The 14,441-nt window shown below is 42.2% G+C and overlaps 1 protein-coding gene across 2 annotated transcripts; it reads right to left on the bottom strand.

Annotated features, from left to right (window-relative positions):
• Nucleotides 1–10,351: 10,351 nt before the first annotated feature.
• SLC35B1 (solute carrier family 35 member B1) lies at nucleotides 10,352–14,441 on the bottom strand. 2 transcript variants are annotated; one of them, XM_064524616.1, is made up of 9 exons: nucleotides 14,216–14,441; nucleotides 14,015–14,118; nucleotides 13,779–13,909; nucleotides 13,163–13,193; nucleotides 12,785–12,942; nucleotides 12,303–12,429; nucleotides 11,342–11,448; nucleotides 10,807–11,053; nucleotides 10,352–10,703 (listed from the first exon to the last, which is right to left on the bottom strand). In XM_064524616.1, the coding sequence occupies exons 1-8, from the start codon at nucleotides 14,413–14,415 to the stop codon at nucleotides 10,823–10,825; spliced, it is 1,089 nt and encodes a 362-aa protein (XP_064380686.1). In that variant the 5' UTR covers nucleotides 14,416–14,441; the 3' UTR covers nucleotides 10,352–10,703; nucleotides 10,807–10,822. The 2 variants fall into 2 exon arrangements, with proteins under 2 accessions (XP_064380686.1, XP_064380687.1); XM_064524617.1 differs by having other exon boundaries at nucleotides 10,900–11,053; nucleotides 14,216–14,439.

Below are 14,441 nucleotides of genomic sequence, written 5' to 3'. Positions count from 1 at the left end.
TGAGAGACTGAAAAACAGGATTCTCATAATTATCTCCCTGTTATCCAGGAAAGAATCTGCAACACGTACGGATACGGAGTTACTGAAAATGCAGCACTAATTAAAATCTCATATAAGCTTCTGATGATTGGGAAGTATGAAAACACAGTTATTTAATTATTTCCCGTATTTGCTATCTTTGTTACAAAAACAAACAAAACCATTCTAAACAAAACCCATCTCCAATCACCAGAGAGACTTAATGAGGCTTTTATATATGCAACAGTCAAATGATGTGAGTTACTTGATTCACCTCTCCTTATGCCAGTGAGGAATCTATACACCTCATTTTCCATATGTAATCTGAAGAGGAACGCTGTGGTGTATTCACAAGCAGTAACAGAATCATTCCTTGGTTTGAGGATATGGTCACTGTTTGTATGTTTAAATTTTAGAATATAAAAAGAATCTCAGTATTACTGGCTTTACTATTTCACAGTGAAACCACACAGTATTTGTGTCAGAGCCATTTGAAAAGCTAATATGTTATCCTTCCAGTGCAGCTTCTTTCTAGATTATCTATTATACTGTACTCTCACCTAGTCCGGTACGAAGCCTACATTGTTTATCTTGTCAAAGCAGTCTAAGCTTTGGCACCAGCAGAACACACTAGCGGACAGTAAGTGCTGATATGGTTTGTGATGAAAGGAAAAGCTTCTGAGATACAGGCTTCTTTGAAACCAAGGAAGTCGGTGGATTCTCCAGGGAAAGGAAACTGGTGAGACTTTTCTTCTGCATCCCTCTACCTTAAATTGAATTTGCAACAAAACAGCAAGTACTGAGCTAGATAGAGTCCAGTATTCCAGCTTTTGCTTCATTGTAAATAGAATAGTAATTAACACATTTTCAAAATGTTGTACAAATTAAGTAATCCTCAGTTTTGCATGGAGTAGGAAGATAAGTTAAATATTTATCTGTTTCTTTTTTTTTTAACTGAAGTGTAGAGAAGATAAGCATCTCATTCAAGTTCATGGAAAAAAAAACTACTGGAATAAGGACTACTTTAGAAACTGGTTGCTTCTGGTTCCTAAGCATAGATCCAGAAAAGAATATAGGAATTAGGTTGTTTTCAGGCCTCCAGATACAGAACTGTGACTGAAAACAATTCTTGTTCAACAGCTGTATAAAATGACAGGTGCCTGAATTTTCCAGGTACCACCCTCCCTGACCTGAAAGTTCATGAAGTGTTGCCAGTTTCTGGTTATGCATGTGCTCAGAATCGTCATTGACTGAGTACATTCCCGGGTCTGAGCATACAGCTATGCATATTTCTTGTCAGAATTTGCTTTCCTGACTTCAAAATACTGTAAGATAACTTAACTTACACATTGTGGCTGTGATTCAAAACTAGTTTTACTTATGAGTAAACAAACATTGTTTAAGAAAACTTGACCTCCTTTGGAAGAACGCTGACTCGAAGACTTTAATTGCAGGGAATCTGTTCATAGTTCTATTTTTACATACACTGGAAAAGTATCAAAGCTAATTTTTTAGTGGAGGAAATTATACTTTAAAATGCACTATTGTGAGAAAGTGACTCCCTAATGTCTTTGAGTTGGTGCTTTGTTTCTCGTTAGAAGCATCTCCTGTCTTCCCTGATGAGCCTGCTCTTGTTTTCAGTGCTGGTTTGCTTTAAGATGCTTTTGATCCTGTATTCATTAAAATCTGATCCTGCTGCTTCCCACCAGCCCTAATGGTCTGTGAAATTATTTTCCTTTCTCTAAGACGCTGTTAACTCTGCAAGTGCCTGCAGAGTAGAGAAGCTCAGAATATTGTCAAAAGTCCTGCAATTTATTCAAACCAGCTTTTCTCCACAAACAAAAATTAATCTTCGATGTTATCAAAGTAATCTTTAGTGGAGAAGTGGGAATGGACTGGAACAGAGTCTACAGGTTTTTATCACTGCTGTTTTCCCCTTCTGCAGGTACAGAGAGATAACTGGTCAAAGACTTGAAAATTGAGGCTAAGATTCACTCCATATAACAGGGCATGAAAGTATGAATGAGCAATAAAGGGCTCAAACAGCTGCAAAAAAAAAAAAAAAAAAAAAAGAGGAAATGAATCACGTAAGAGAGGAAAAAGTAGGGAACAATGAAGAAAAAGGATGTAGTAAAAGAAAAACATAAAACTGCATTTGCTTTGAGAAACTGGAGAATGGAGAGAAAACAAAACGAAGTCTGGACCTTGCAGGGAATAAAAACAGGTAAAGAAAAGGCAAGATTTTAAAGAAGGTATCCACAGACTAAGAATTTGGCTTTCAATTACTTTGTGTCAGGATATATAAGTGGATAACAGTTTAATCATGGCCTGTTTTTTTGGTTTTTGTTTTTGTTTTTTTTGTATATGTTGGTAAAAGGGAGGAGAGTTGTCAAAGCTTGTGTTTTTGATTAGACCACAATGATGAAGGTTAATATTAGTTGTCAATATGCACTTTATTGCACAAATTCTAGTGACTACTGTGAATTGGATAATGCTTCTCTATAACATTCTTATAGAACTGACCAGTTTAACGTGGAACTAATGAGCTTCTTGTTTATGCCTTCTCCATAGCCATGTCCTGCAATGACTATTACAGCATTAAGTTATCGCAAACAAAATGGCAGTAATAGGTATTCAGATCTTTAATTTCATTTAAAGATGCACTCAATTATTGCATCAAAAATTGTTTTCTAGAACAGTGATTTCAAAAGCAAGCATTCAGAAGTCATGAAGGCCAAATTCATTTTGGTCTTTTTATAGCCTTTAATTGCATACTAAAGTCTTTAATACTATGATTACATATTATTCTTAACCTGATTTCCTAAGGAAACAAGGCTTATATTGTTGATGTTCCTATCTTCCTATCCCATCCCTCAATAATTTCTAACTCAGTAGTGATTTCCATCCAAATTCAAAAAAAAAGGGGGGGGTCTTAAAGATAATTGCATTCTACCGCATTCCGTGAAACTAGAAGTTGGATAGAGAAAATGGATACCCCTCTCCCCCAAGTGCTCTAACACACTACTCTATAGATTTATAAACGTTAGTGAATCCACATGAGAGAGAAACCTTCTGAATATGCTAAGTATGGAGAAAACTTGAAACAGGAGCCACAGTCAACCACAAACCGCAGAGCTGGAGGAAACTAGGCTTTGCTAATTCCAGTGTTGACAGAACTACTTTTTCACTGGACTGAGCTAACCCTTTTTGTGAGTGGGTAAGTGTGTAGATAAAATGAAATGCTGCCTTCTGTATGTGTCCCCAAATTTTAACACACAATACCTAAAATATTTACTGAGTGCACACAATCATTAATCGCCTCCTGGCCATTTCCTCAATAATCAGATAATGGTATCTGACTGCTCAGAAATATTAATGAAGTTATCTTAACCAGTACCCCAGTGATTTTCAGTGATAATATGCTTTACAGAATATGGATGGGTGAAATAAATCCTCTTAAAACATAGGAAACCAGAGAAAATAAAGCTCTAATGCTGTCAAAAGTGTGCACTAATTTAAAGTGCCCAATTTGAAATACTTCAGATCTGATTATTCAGAGAACTTGGTAATTTAATGGTGTTTTGTGTATTCAGAATATAGTTCTAGTTCTCTACAGCTGTGCCTGTGAACACTCACCTTTTGCAAATCTAGCCCCGCTGTTCATACAAAAATGAAGAACTACTAAATCTGCAGAGCCTTATGTTGCCACGCAGGTCCTAAAGCAGGGGCAGAATCTCCTAATCCAGACTGGTGTTCAGTTTCTTAATCCGGAGACCATTCTTCCCTCTCCCTGCTACATTCACTGTAAAACTAATCAATTAACAAATTACTGCCCATCACACTCACTGAGTTCTGCCAAGACCTCGTGAGAAAGTGACACTAGAATTCTGAGAAGAATAAACTAAATCTGAGCAGGAACTTGTAAATCTGTTTTGAAAAATAAGAAAAGTGCCTTAAAGCTGATAAAAAGTAAGAGAGGCAGTGTTTGCCTGGAAAGCTGAACACGCTGTTCTGAGGAGAAGTGATTTTAAAAACTTTAGCTAATGAGTGTCAGGCGATCATGCTGCTAAGGGATACAAACTCAGCTCTCTGCTTTTTCCACTGCTGCAGTAGATGGAGAAAATGATCTCTATTGTTTGAGTGAACATGAGAGGGGTGAGATTTTATTGTCTTGTAATGTTTAATTTTAGGTAGGAAATAGTCCTTTGGAGGACAGTTTTCTGTCATCAACTGTAAGAGGCTGTTGCAAAATGGGCCTGTTATGTTCTCTATTCATGTTCCAGGCGCGCTGCAAGATTACTGTGTTGTCTCATATAATAGTCAGGATTTAAAGGGGAAATTATAACAACAACAACGTTTGATTAAAAAGTGTGGGTTGCTTTGCCTAGTCTCATCCCCAGGCAAACCTCCCTATGTATGTGTACCATTATGGAAATCTTTCTTTGCTATCCCCCAAATTATGTGTGCCTATTAAGAAGATATTTCACCTCATTCCCACTCATCTTTTCAAGCCTCAGTCAAGCAAAAGACTTACTCCTCATTTCAAGTAATGGAACGTTTCCACGACTGACCTGGTTGGATTTTCATTTTTACGGATTCTCCAAGCATCTCGTCTGTGCTAATCGAACTGCTCTTGGGAATGCCTCACGCATGCGATATGTCTGTGCTACTCTTGGGATATCTGAAGACCCAGTCAAGGACTTGAACCTGCTTGCAGAACCCCCCCCCCACACACACACACAAATCTGACCGTTATTTTTTTGCATTCTTAGAGCAAAACATCTCTGCTAAATGAGTCAATATTTCAATGTGTGCTAGGCTGGGTATGAAAAGCACATTGTGTCTTTTAAGCACTTTTTTTTTTTTTAAACCAGGTTAACTGCTCATAAAAATTCTGGAAATAGGCTATTAGCTTACCAAAGTAAGATAAAAAACATGCTAAAAATATTCAGGATCATATATGTGTATGCATATACAAAAAGAATGAGAGTGACAGTGCAAGCAGAAAAGCATAGCAAGAGAAGGAAAAAAATCCTTATGACTTTTTTTGCTGTTTTAATTTTGAAGCCTTAAGTGCAGTCTTAATTTTTCTTTAAAATATTAAAACCCTTAAATACCTCATTTCAGTGTGACATCCAGCTGCCTCAATTTCAGTCTGAGGTAATTACCTTTGTTTTGCCTGTTCTTTAAATGCATCCCTGGCTCTCTGCTGCTGAAATTCTATTAGTTATGAACTATAAATCTGAATATGAAACTGTTTATCATAAGAGCATATATTTCAAATGCATATCCCATCCCGCTTGCCCTTACAAGCTTTTTCTTACTCCCAGTCAGCATACACTTATTATGTGATGAAGTGGGACTCTGAAACGTTTTCCCCTATGGGTGCTGTTTTAATTATCATGGGTGCTTATCATTCTGTGGCAATCGACAGGGATTCTTGTTTCCTTTGAAAGAATACACAGAACCTTGCAAGATGAACTCATAATCAGGCATTTTGTACTTTTCTGGGGCCTGGGTTTTTTCCTCTAGAGTTTTAAATACAGGCTTGTGACTTCATGATACAAAGGTGGCTTTGGAGCAAAGCCCAGGCTCAGAGTGAAGGTACCTATTCTAGGCTTAGCTGTAGGGCCTGAATTTTAGCCATCTGTTTTAAGTAACTACTGATTTTGTAGGCCTGCAGGGAGAAACCCTAAGGGGAGGCAGCTTGGGCTGTCTTAAGAATCAAACCTATCAAAATGAATATCATGCTGGGGACTCTGACTCTTTTAACTGAGTGGCAAAGCACAAATCCTCATTTTTGAAGAATGAACTTTTTTTTAAGATGTGGTAGCTTTAAGACTGATAACTCATTGATTGCAAAGCAGTAATGATCACTTCCTTATCCCTTAAACTGTTTTCATCTGAGCATGAGCCTTTACTATCCTGTGAGAAGAAAATTGTGTGCTGCAGTTATATGCACATACAGTACCACCTACCTTATTCTATATGCTCTCTAAACATTTTATATTTTTAACATCTGTTGATGCAGTTGCAGAGGGAGCTAGTAAAGACAAGGAAGATGAAAGAACAAGGAAAGCAGCTGCCAAGTTTTCCCCCTGTGGATGCCATGTCTCAGCTAGCTATGAAATAAAACTTCACCTTTCTTAGCTCATACATCAACCAGTTCCTCCTGGAAGGACAACAGGCACAAACAGTGCAGCAGTATAATCTGCTGTTTATTCGCAGTATGTGCATGACTCTCCTCATCTGCCCTGAACCACCACAAACTGACAAGGTTCCTGGGAGGATTCCGGCAGAAATGCTTTCAAAAACATCGACTGTGATGCCTATGGCTGCTGTGCATGAGAGCAGCTGTTTGTGTTATATGAGGACAAGAGGACATGCAGGTGGGCACATATGTATTTATATGCATGCTATTGGTAATGAAGGACTATCCTGCTGAAAAGACAGTGACTGTTTTAAAGCTTCTAATGACTTAGCTTCAACATAGTCTTTGCTGATGGTCAAAAAGAAATAAAGTAAAATCAAAATGGAGGAAGACCTTGATTTCCACATTACATTTCTAGTCTAAGCGTGAAGACTCAGGTCAATTCTATCACTAATTAGACAGGAACTGCTTTTTTGTTGTTTTTCTTCTTGTATTTCTTGAAAATGATTGAAATAAGAGTTCCCCCTGCTGGTAACTTGCTGAGCCATAAATGGACAGATGTGTCAGGGCTGGAACTCTGGACCCACGAGAAGATGACAGAAGATGGAGTCATTTCATAACTTGTCAGCCTGACCCTCATCTTTCGCACTTGGAGGATTTTGTTTAAGCCACTTAATAAATTTACCTCCTATTCAATGGATTTCCCTTCCTGTTTCTACTCAGCAGAAGGTCAGTTGCACGTGTAAAGGAAGGAGTCAAACCACAAGCATTCCCTTTAGTAGCTCCCTTGACAAGTCAGCCCAAACTCAAAAGCTGAGATTACACAGCAAGCATTCAAAGTATCTGCAAGGTTAGCTGCAAAGGGTGATGTTTTACACCCTAAGAAAGATTTTCATTTTGAAAAATATTTCACTACCACAATAAAACTGTTGCTTGCTTGCAGCTGGGGAAAGGAAAACAAGCGACAGATCAAGCACACAAAACTAAAGAGAGCAAGGTAGTGATTTTTATTGAAATAGGTTTGCACCCTTCTGACAAACTGCAGGATGTCTTAAAAAGCAAAGACAGACACAATCTGAGTCCCAGCAGAACTGGCCAAGCCTCAAGTTGCTAAAGGGCCAAACTGTTGGTAGAGAACACCTGGGTACTGTGCTTTACTCCTTGAAACCTCTGAACTGCTTATAGGTGCAGATGCTACCACAAAACTCTTCCTTCTTTGAATAAGCAAAATATAACTTGCCAGCAGCAGTTAAGTTAAAGATTCTTTTGCACAGCCATATCCCAGATTTTATTCAATTTCTAAATCATATCAGATAAATTCCCTCTAAACTTTGCAGACTATTAACCTGTTACTTCTAAGACAGAAGGCTTTTCCTGACATTTTAACAGAACTGCATTGCATCTCATTGAAGACACTTGCACCGTTTAGAAAAAGGAACAAACCCAAGAAACTATTAAACCTAATTATCCCTCTGCAAGAAGTGCCTGACTGAAGGAGCTTACAGTTCTAATAGGGAAAAAGTAATACAGAAAATGAAAATCTTACTAGATCCTAAACCCAGCTCCTTTAGAGTTTACCTGCCGTACTGCTCTTTACTTATACAGAGACAGCTCAACTCAGGCAGCAACGTGTACCAAAAGCCACCAGGCAAGCCTCTCGAAATGGGGTAACCACTCTGCCAAGGCAGGGAGTCATTGCAGCAGTGCTCCTGGCAGTTCAAAGCTAGGGACCTGTTCTGTGGCATCATCCAAGAAGAAAAGTCTGTGCCAATTGGAAGATAGCTTCTTCAATTGCTTTTGTAGCCTCTACTGATCTCACAGTACATGAGGTCTGGAAAAAGGACAGCAAGCTGTCCAAGGAAATCCAAAGGGTTCAGACTCTGGGTAGACACAAAAGCTGCCTTTAAGAAATTTTGATTGACTAAGAGTTGGAGGTGTAGCAAGAACCAAGTTGGAGCAATACCAGGAATAGGCTTTAGAGCTAAAGTGGGTCAAGGGAGCCCGCAGCAATCGGGATAGAGACAAATCTGCAGTTCCTCCATTTTCTTTCTTCTTGGCAGAATGATCCTTAAATCTGTGCTCTGAATACAGACAAGTTGAAGATATTGGTAAAGCCATATCTTGGCTTAGAAAATAGGCCATAGGAAGCTCCCAACTTTTGTCTTTCTGCTGGTCCTCCAGGCTGCTGCAGTGTGGGGCAGGAGACAGACCTGTGAGCTTGAGGAAGAGTTCCCTTGAACCTATGGTGGTTTCATTTCAATGGTTAAGAAAACAATTGAAACGAAAGCTTTGTGTTGCTATACTCAGTTTTAAGACCCTGTCTCTCCTAGAGCTGCAGCAAGACTTGGAGGGGAGGGAGAGTTCAGGAGGAGCAACCTTCCTAGCATATATAGAGAAGTAGCTTGAAGTAACCTGCCCCTACCCAGTTCTCAGGAGGTAGTTTGGCTTGAGATGCTGCAAGTGAAGAGGAGATCATCTATAACTGACACTCAGTGAAGTGGAGAAAGGCTGCTAGTATCTCAGTCCCACAGTTTGTGATTGTGATAATTACTGCTAAAACAATCAGAGAGATTTCCCTTTGGTAGTCAGAACAGCAATGACTCAAGTATTTTAACGGGTGACATGTTTGAATGGGAATTTCAAGATGACCATGAAGAGGTGGATGGAAAGGGAGCAAGTGCATTTTTTTCAGCTATTTGAATGTGAACACTGACAGGGGTACCTGGGTCTACTCCTACATGAGATTACTAATTTAACAGAAGAGAAAGCAAGTCTGTTAAACTAATAGAACTGAGAGCTGACCTAGGATCTTTTTGCTGCTTTTGGTTACCGAGTTTGGGAACTGGTTAGATTTAAGATACACTCCTCTCTGTCTCTTAGCACTAAGTCCTTTAAACACAGAGAAAGGACAGTTTCATGATTAAGACACAGGAAAGAAAATTAATACCCACCTCTGCCACAATATTTATGTAAAAGTCATGCAGTTTCTCTGTTCCTTCTTATAAAATACAAATAGTATTTTTTTACCTTAGACATACGGGGAAAGATAATTGTCTTCAGAGAAGTAGGAATCTCCATACAGTAGCAGATGCCAGCAGATGGCATTCATTGGGCAGGATTTATGGAGTTAAGTGACAGAAGCTTTTACTTCAGGATTCTCTACCACTGAGAACATGTTTGCTTGCTACTTATCACTTGACCTTTAAGACAATAAAAGTTAGCAAAGAGGTGAAGGTGGCAGAAAAAAAACTCTTTGAGGTAAACTTCAATATCCTCAGGTTTAATTTTGCAAAACCCACATTTTTTGAGTAGAGCAATGGGATAGTAAGAAAGATTAAATCAAAACCAGATTTGAGGCCAAAGAAGTTGTAAGAAACACTGGAGGGGTGGGCGAGGTGGGGGCTAGAAAAAAAGACTTACAACAGCCGCTCAGGAAAGAGATCAAGATCCCATCTGGAGGGGCAAAAGGCCAAAGCCACAGAACAGATGGAGACCAAATGACAGCTGGTAGAAACATGCTTTCATGTGTAAAGTTTGCTCTTTGGAGAATTTTGCTCTCCAAGTCTGAAGGCATCATTATGATAATAACTCCTCCCCTACAACGCTGGGGAGCTGGCAGGTGCACTCGGGAGCAGGCGCTTCCAAAGCTCTCAGTGACAGTGGTTAATTAACAAGGCCCCTTTCAACATTTAGAAGCTGTTGCCACACAACCTTGGCATGGCTTTAGCAGCAAAGGGTCTTGTTCCTTCGTCAGCAAGGGGGATGAAAAGAATTAATTTGGCCCCCAGTGGTTAAACAGGTTTCCTGTAAACTTTTACATATGCCAAGAGTTATTTCTGTTTTAGAAGGGCTCAGGTGAAGGATATAATGCAACTCAATGTTTATATGTATTATCTTAATGGAAGAACGTCCGACTGGCTGCTCTACCAGCCAGTTCTCGGTTATGGAAAAGTCATACAGTCAGAAGAGTGGGTTCTGCCTTCATCGCACGCATTTAATCCTGAGGCCTTTCCAGGCTACACCAAACACACTAAAATAAATTGTCCTAAAACTAGTCCTCTCCTTGGAGTAAGGTGTAGTATTTGCACTAAGCAGATTCAAAAGAGAATGCGGCAAGATCCAAAGATAGTTCTTCCCCAAGATCAGTCAGCTGTACTGAAATTAAAGTTCTGGAAAAATGGCCATTATCTCCTTTTCTTTAATAAAGATATGAAGTCTTTCCTCCTGTTAAGGCAAGAATTTCATCCTGCTGCTAGAATCTAGTAATGCAGCTTTGATTACAGAAAAAAAAATTAAACATTTGGTTACAGTTAAAACAAAAGTATTACACTTTAAGACAATTCAGAATTAAAAAAAAAAAACTAGAAAAAAAATCCAAATGCTCCCCTTCTAATTACCCATCCTGAGTCCAGTTTCATAACAGAGTTTGAGGTACAAGACAATAAATTAAAAGTTCATTCCAACTGCAGAGTTCAAACATCTCAATGGGATGTCTTCTTCACTCCCTTTCCAAATTTGGCATCAAGTCCAAGGCCTGCAAAGAAATAAAATAATCCATATGCATGGCAAATTCACATTCTTCAAACAAACCTAATGCAAGGGACTACATGAAAATCGGCTTAACAGCACCAACTTACTACTGAGTCACTTTTGTTAGCGCTCTCCTCTATACATCATCTCTGCATAAGTTAGTGGCGGGAAGACTTCAGATGTCTTCTTCACAGACTTACCCAAGAACACCAGGACTGTTCCCACCCACTGCATTGTACTGATGGGATTAGCAAATAGAATGACGGATGCTAAAATCGTGAAGAACTTCCGTGTTGTGGTGATGATGGAACAGGTCAAAGGTCCAAAGTACACCACAGTCATGAAAATGAAACTCTGTTAGAAAAAAAAAGACTTTTGTCACTCTGCCTGGAAAAAGCACCCCACATATCGTCTTCATATTTTCTTTTTTTGGCAGGAAAAGCCATAGTCCTAGCCATAAGAGTCTGTTACAAATCTTGATTATTGGCATACAAGCTTAAACCAACTTTAATCTTGTAGGTAGCCTGTACAAAACCAAGCAACAACCAAAGCAAGGGAAGGTGAGGCAGCTTTACTTTTTAATCTAACTATGCAAGCAAATCCCAATTAAGACTGCAGAATAGGGAAGGGAAATGTATTTACCTGACCCAGTGCACTTGTCAGGCCAAACAGTAGGATATTGTAAAGGATGCTGGGGTAGCGTTCAGCAAAACTCAAGAACTCCCAGAGCTCTCCAGTGAACAGTATCCCTAGAAGAAAGATTAAAATGAGAAACATGAATTAGCAGCCCAGAGACAACCTGAGTAGCCACTGCCTACGTGGCATAATTTCAGTTAATATTCATTAGCTGACAAACACTAAACTCCACCTAGTGAAGGCTGGTGGCAAGCAGTGAGCTTCCCCTGACAGCAAACTTGTCACATGAAAAAAACCCAAACCCTCAGAATCCCTCTCCTGCCAGTTTTGCAGCATCTCTCCCTCACACACCACTTACTGGCTGAAGCCAAAGTAAAAGGGAAGCAGAAGGTGCCCCAGCAGAACACAAAAATGCTTTTATGTGCTAGGCATGCACCTTCCACCAAAGCAAAATTATTTAATAAAACCCAAAAAAACCCAGGATAAGTGAAGAAGATCACCTTCCTCATTAACTAACAAAAGAAGGCAGTCATTACGTGCATCTCCAATTCTGAGCAAGCAGTCCTGAGCAATCAGTTAGAAGCGCTACTTCACTGGAGCAGAGCTACAGGGACAGGGCTTCTGTGCCACAACAAGAGGGCCAACAGGCGTAAGCCCAGGTGCTTACATCTGCATCACAGAGCCAGCAGGCAAGCAAGAACTTTTCAGAAGCGAACAGGCTTTGGGTAACTAAACTGTGCATGGAGCAGTGTCCTCTAGCGGGCATTAAAAGAGCTACACTGAACAACCCAGATGGTATTTTCAGGTTAAAAAAAAATACAAAAAAACACCGAACAAACCCAAACTAATACTGTGTGCAGAACACATTCTAGGCCCTTTTCAGAACAGGACAGCACGTCTCTTCCCCCAGGGTGTCACACCGCAGCCTCGGGGCTCGGTGGCTGTGCTTTCGTAGGCTGTTCCTTACCGGCCCCTAGGAACAAGGTGGACCATAGATTAACGTTTAACATCATGTGATTGGAGCCAGTTTGGTAGTGAGCTCTCATGTGGTCCTGAGATACACCAGTCAGTCCATCCAAAGTCAGAGACAGCAGCTAAGGAGGGGCGGGGGGGGAGGCAGGGAGAGAGAAGAGCAAAGAAAATCTTTGTTATTTCTTCCTTATAGGGAAGATCTTGAAACACCCCCTATTTTTCCTTTACATTTCAATCACCTGTTAAATAGCAATTACGCAGCCTCAGAACTTCTGCTAGGAGAGACACACGTGTACTCATGCACCGATCCCCTGCCACAGCCTGAGAGCGCATTCCTCAAGCCAGTGATGCGTCCGTGTTTTAATACCAGCTTTAGAGCACGCTTGCTGTACAAAACACACAGCCAGACCTGCTTTTTCCTCATCAGAGCGGCCACCAACGCAGCCCCTGGGTTGTTTGTACTTTGGCAATACTCACCAGAAGGAGCTCTCCATAGCCAAAGATGTGATCATCGCTTCCAGCCCCCTTTTTAGGCTTGTACATGAACAGGGCCACACCTGTGACTATCAAGAGGACGCAGAGGTATTTGGCCAGCGGATACTTCTTTCGCAGCAAAGTCACTCCTAAAAGCATGACTGCAAAGAAGAAGCAACGTTGTGAACTGCTCCCAAAAGCCTCTCATGGGAATTTAATTTTGCCCAGTAAAAGGTTAGGTGGATACTGCACTGCCTGCTCTTGTTGCAGCAGCAAAGACAGAAAAAGAGAGATACTGTTTTTAGAAATTAGATCCACGGACTGGTTCAGAGCATGAGAAACCCACACAAGTATACGAGAAGATACATGAAGTCTGCTTACCTGGAATGGGCTTACAAGATTTGCCTAGGACCTATAAAAGAAAGAATACCTTAACTAACCACATATCACTGCTTGCCTACAACAAGCCAAGAGATCACGGAACCGCAAAGGTAACCGTACCGGAACAGACCACCCTGACACGCGCTTCTGGCAAAACGTACCAGACGCCTCAAAAGACAAGACAAGGGCCCACGGCAGGGAGACCATCCAGCAACTGTCTGTGAAAGTTTCAGAGACAGTCTCCAGCCCCCACACACCAGCACCAACCCCCACTTTCAAATTCCCACCACTCCTAAGTATTGTTATTCCCTTTCCCTTATTTCTCTTAACTCTATTAACCCACCTCCGCAACACACAGGGCTGCTGGAGGAACAGTGACAGGCCGCAGTCCCGCAAAGGCAGCCTTAGAAAGAGGAGCGCCAAAGGCACAGATCCCTCCCGATAATTATTAGCAGCTTGTGCTTTCACAACAAGAGCTTCTCGGCACAGTAGCTGCAGGGCGTATAAACACCTCAAGCGAAAAAAAGTTGCAGGAAAAGCAAGCGAGCTGTAAATCGGAGGTTTAACGCCTCCTTGCCCTCTCTCAAGCTCGCACCCCGCAGCCCGTCCCCTGCACCTGAGTTGGGTAGTTCACAAACTGCAGAGCCGAGTTGCTGGAAACCATCGCGCCCAGGTAGGAGAGCGAGCAAGCCGCGTAGAGCCAGCTCTGCGTCCGGTCCACCTTGACGGAGTCGAAAAACCGGATCACTGGAAGGGAGAGAGAGCACGGGAGAGTCGGGGGAGCTGCGGGCAGGCGGCGCCGCGCAGGTGCGGAGCGGGCCGGGGGCGGCCGCCGGGGCCGGGGGCACTCACGGAGCCGGGCGAAGGCGGCGTTGATCACGCACTGGATGAAGACCAGGGACAGGGCGTACTGGAAGCGCTCCTGCGCCGCGCCCTCGCCGTAGCGGCCTCGGGTGCTGCGGGCAGAGCGGAGCAGAGCGGAGTGAGCGCGGGCGGCGCCCCGGCCCCGGCGTCCCCACCCGCCCCGGCGCGGCGCGGCGCGGCGGCGCTCACATGCTCTCCTGCAGGATGCCGTAGTAGAAGTAGCAGGCGAAGACGCCCAGGAAGCAGACGGGCAGGCGGAGGCGCTCGGGCAGCGCGGGGCCACCCGCGCCCATGGCGGCGCCGCGGCCGCTCAGCGCCGGGGCCACGTCCAGCACCACATCCCGCAGCGCGGCCGGCGGCGGCGGCGGCAGCGGCGCGGGGGGCCTCATGCGGGCGCCCTGCGCCCGCCCGCCTC

The sequence above is a fragment of the Dromaius novaehollandiae genome, chromosome 22 (assembly GCF_036370855.1).
Source record: "Dromaius novaehollandiae isolate bDroNov1 chromosome 22, bDroNov1.hap1, whole genome shotgun sequence".
Classification (NCBI taxonomy): Eukaryota; Metazoa; Chordata; class Aves; order Casuariiformes; family Dromaiidae; genus Dromaius; species Dromaius novaehollandiae.
Note: the sequence above shows the minus strand (reverse complement) of the source record. Positions and strands in the feature narration are given on the sequence as shown.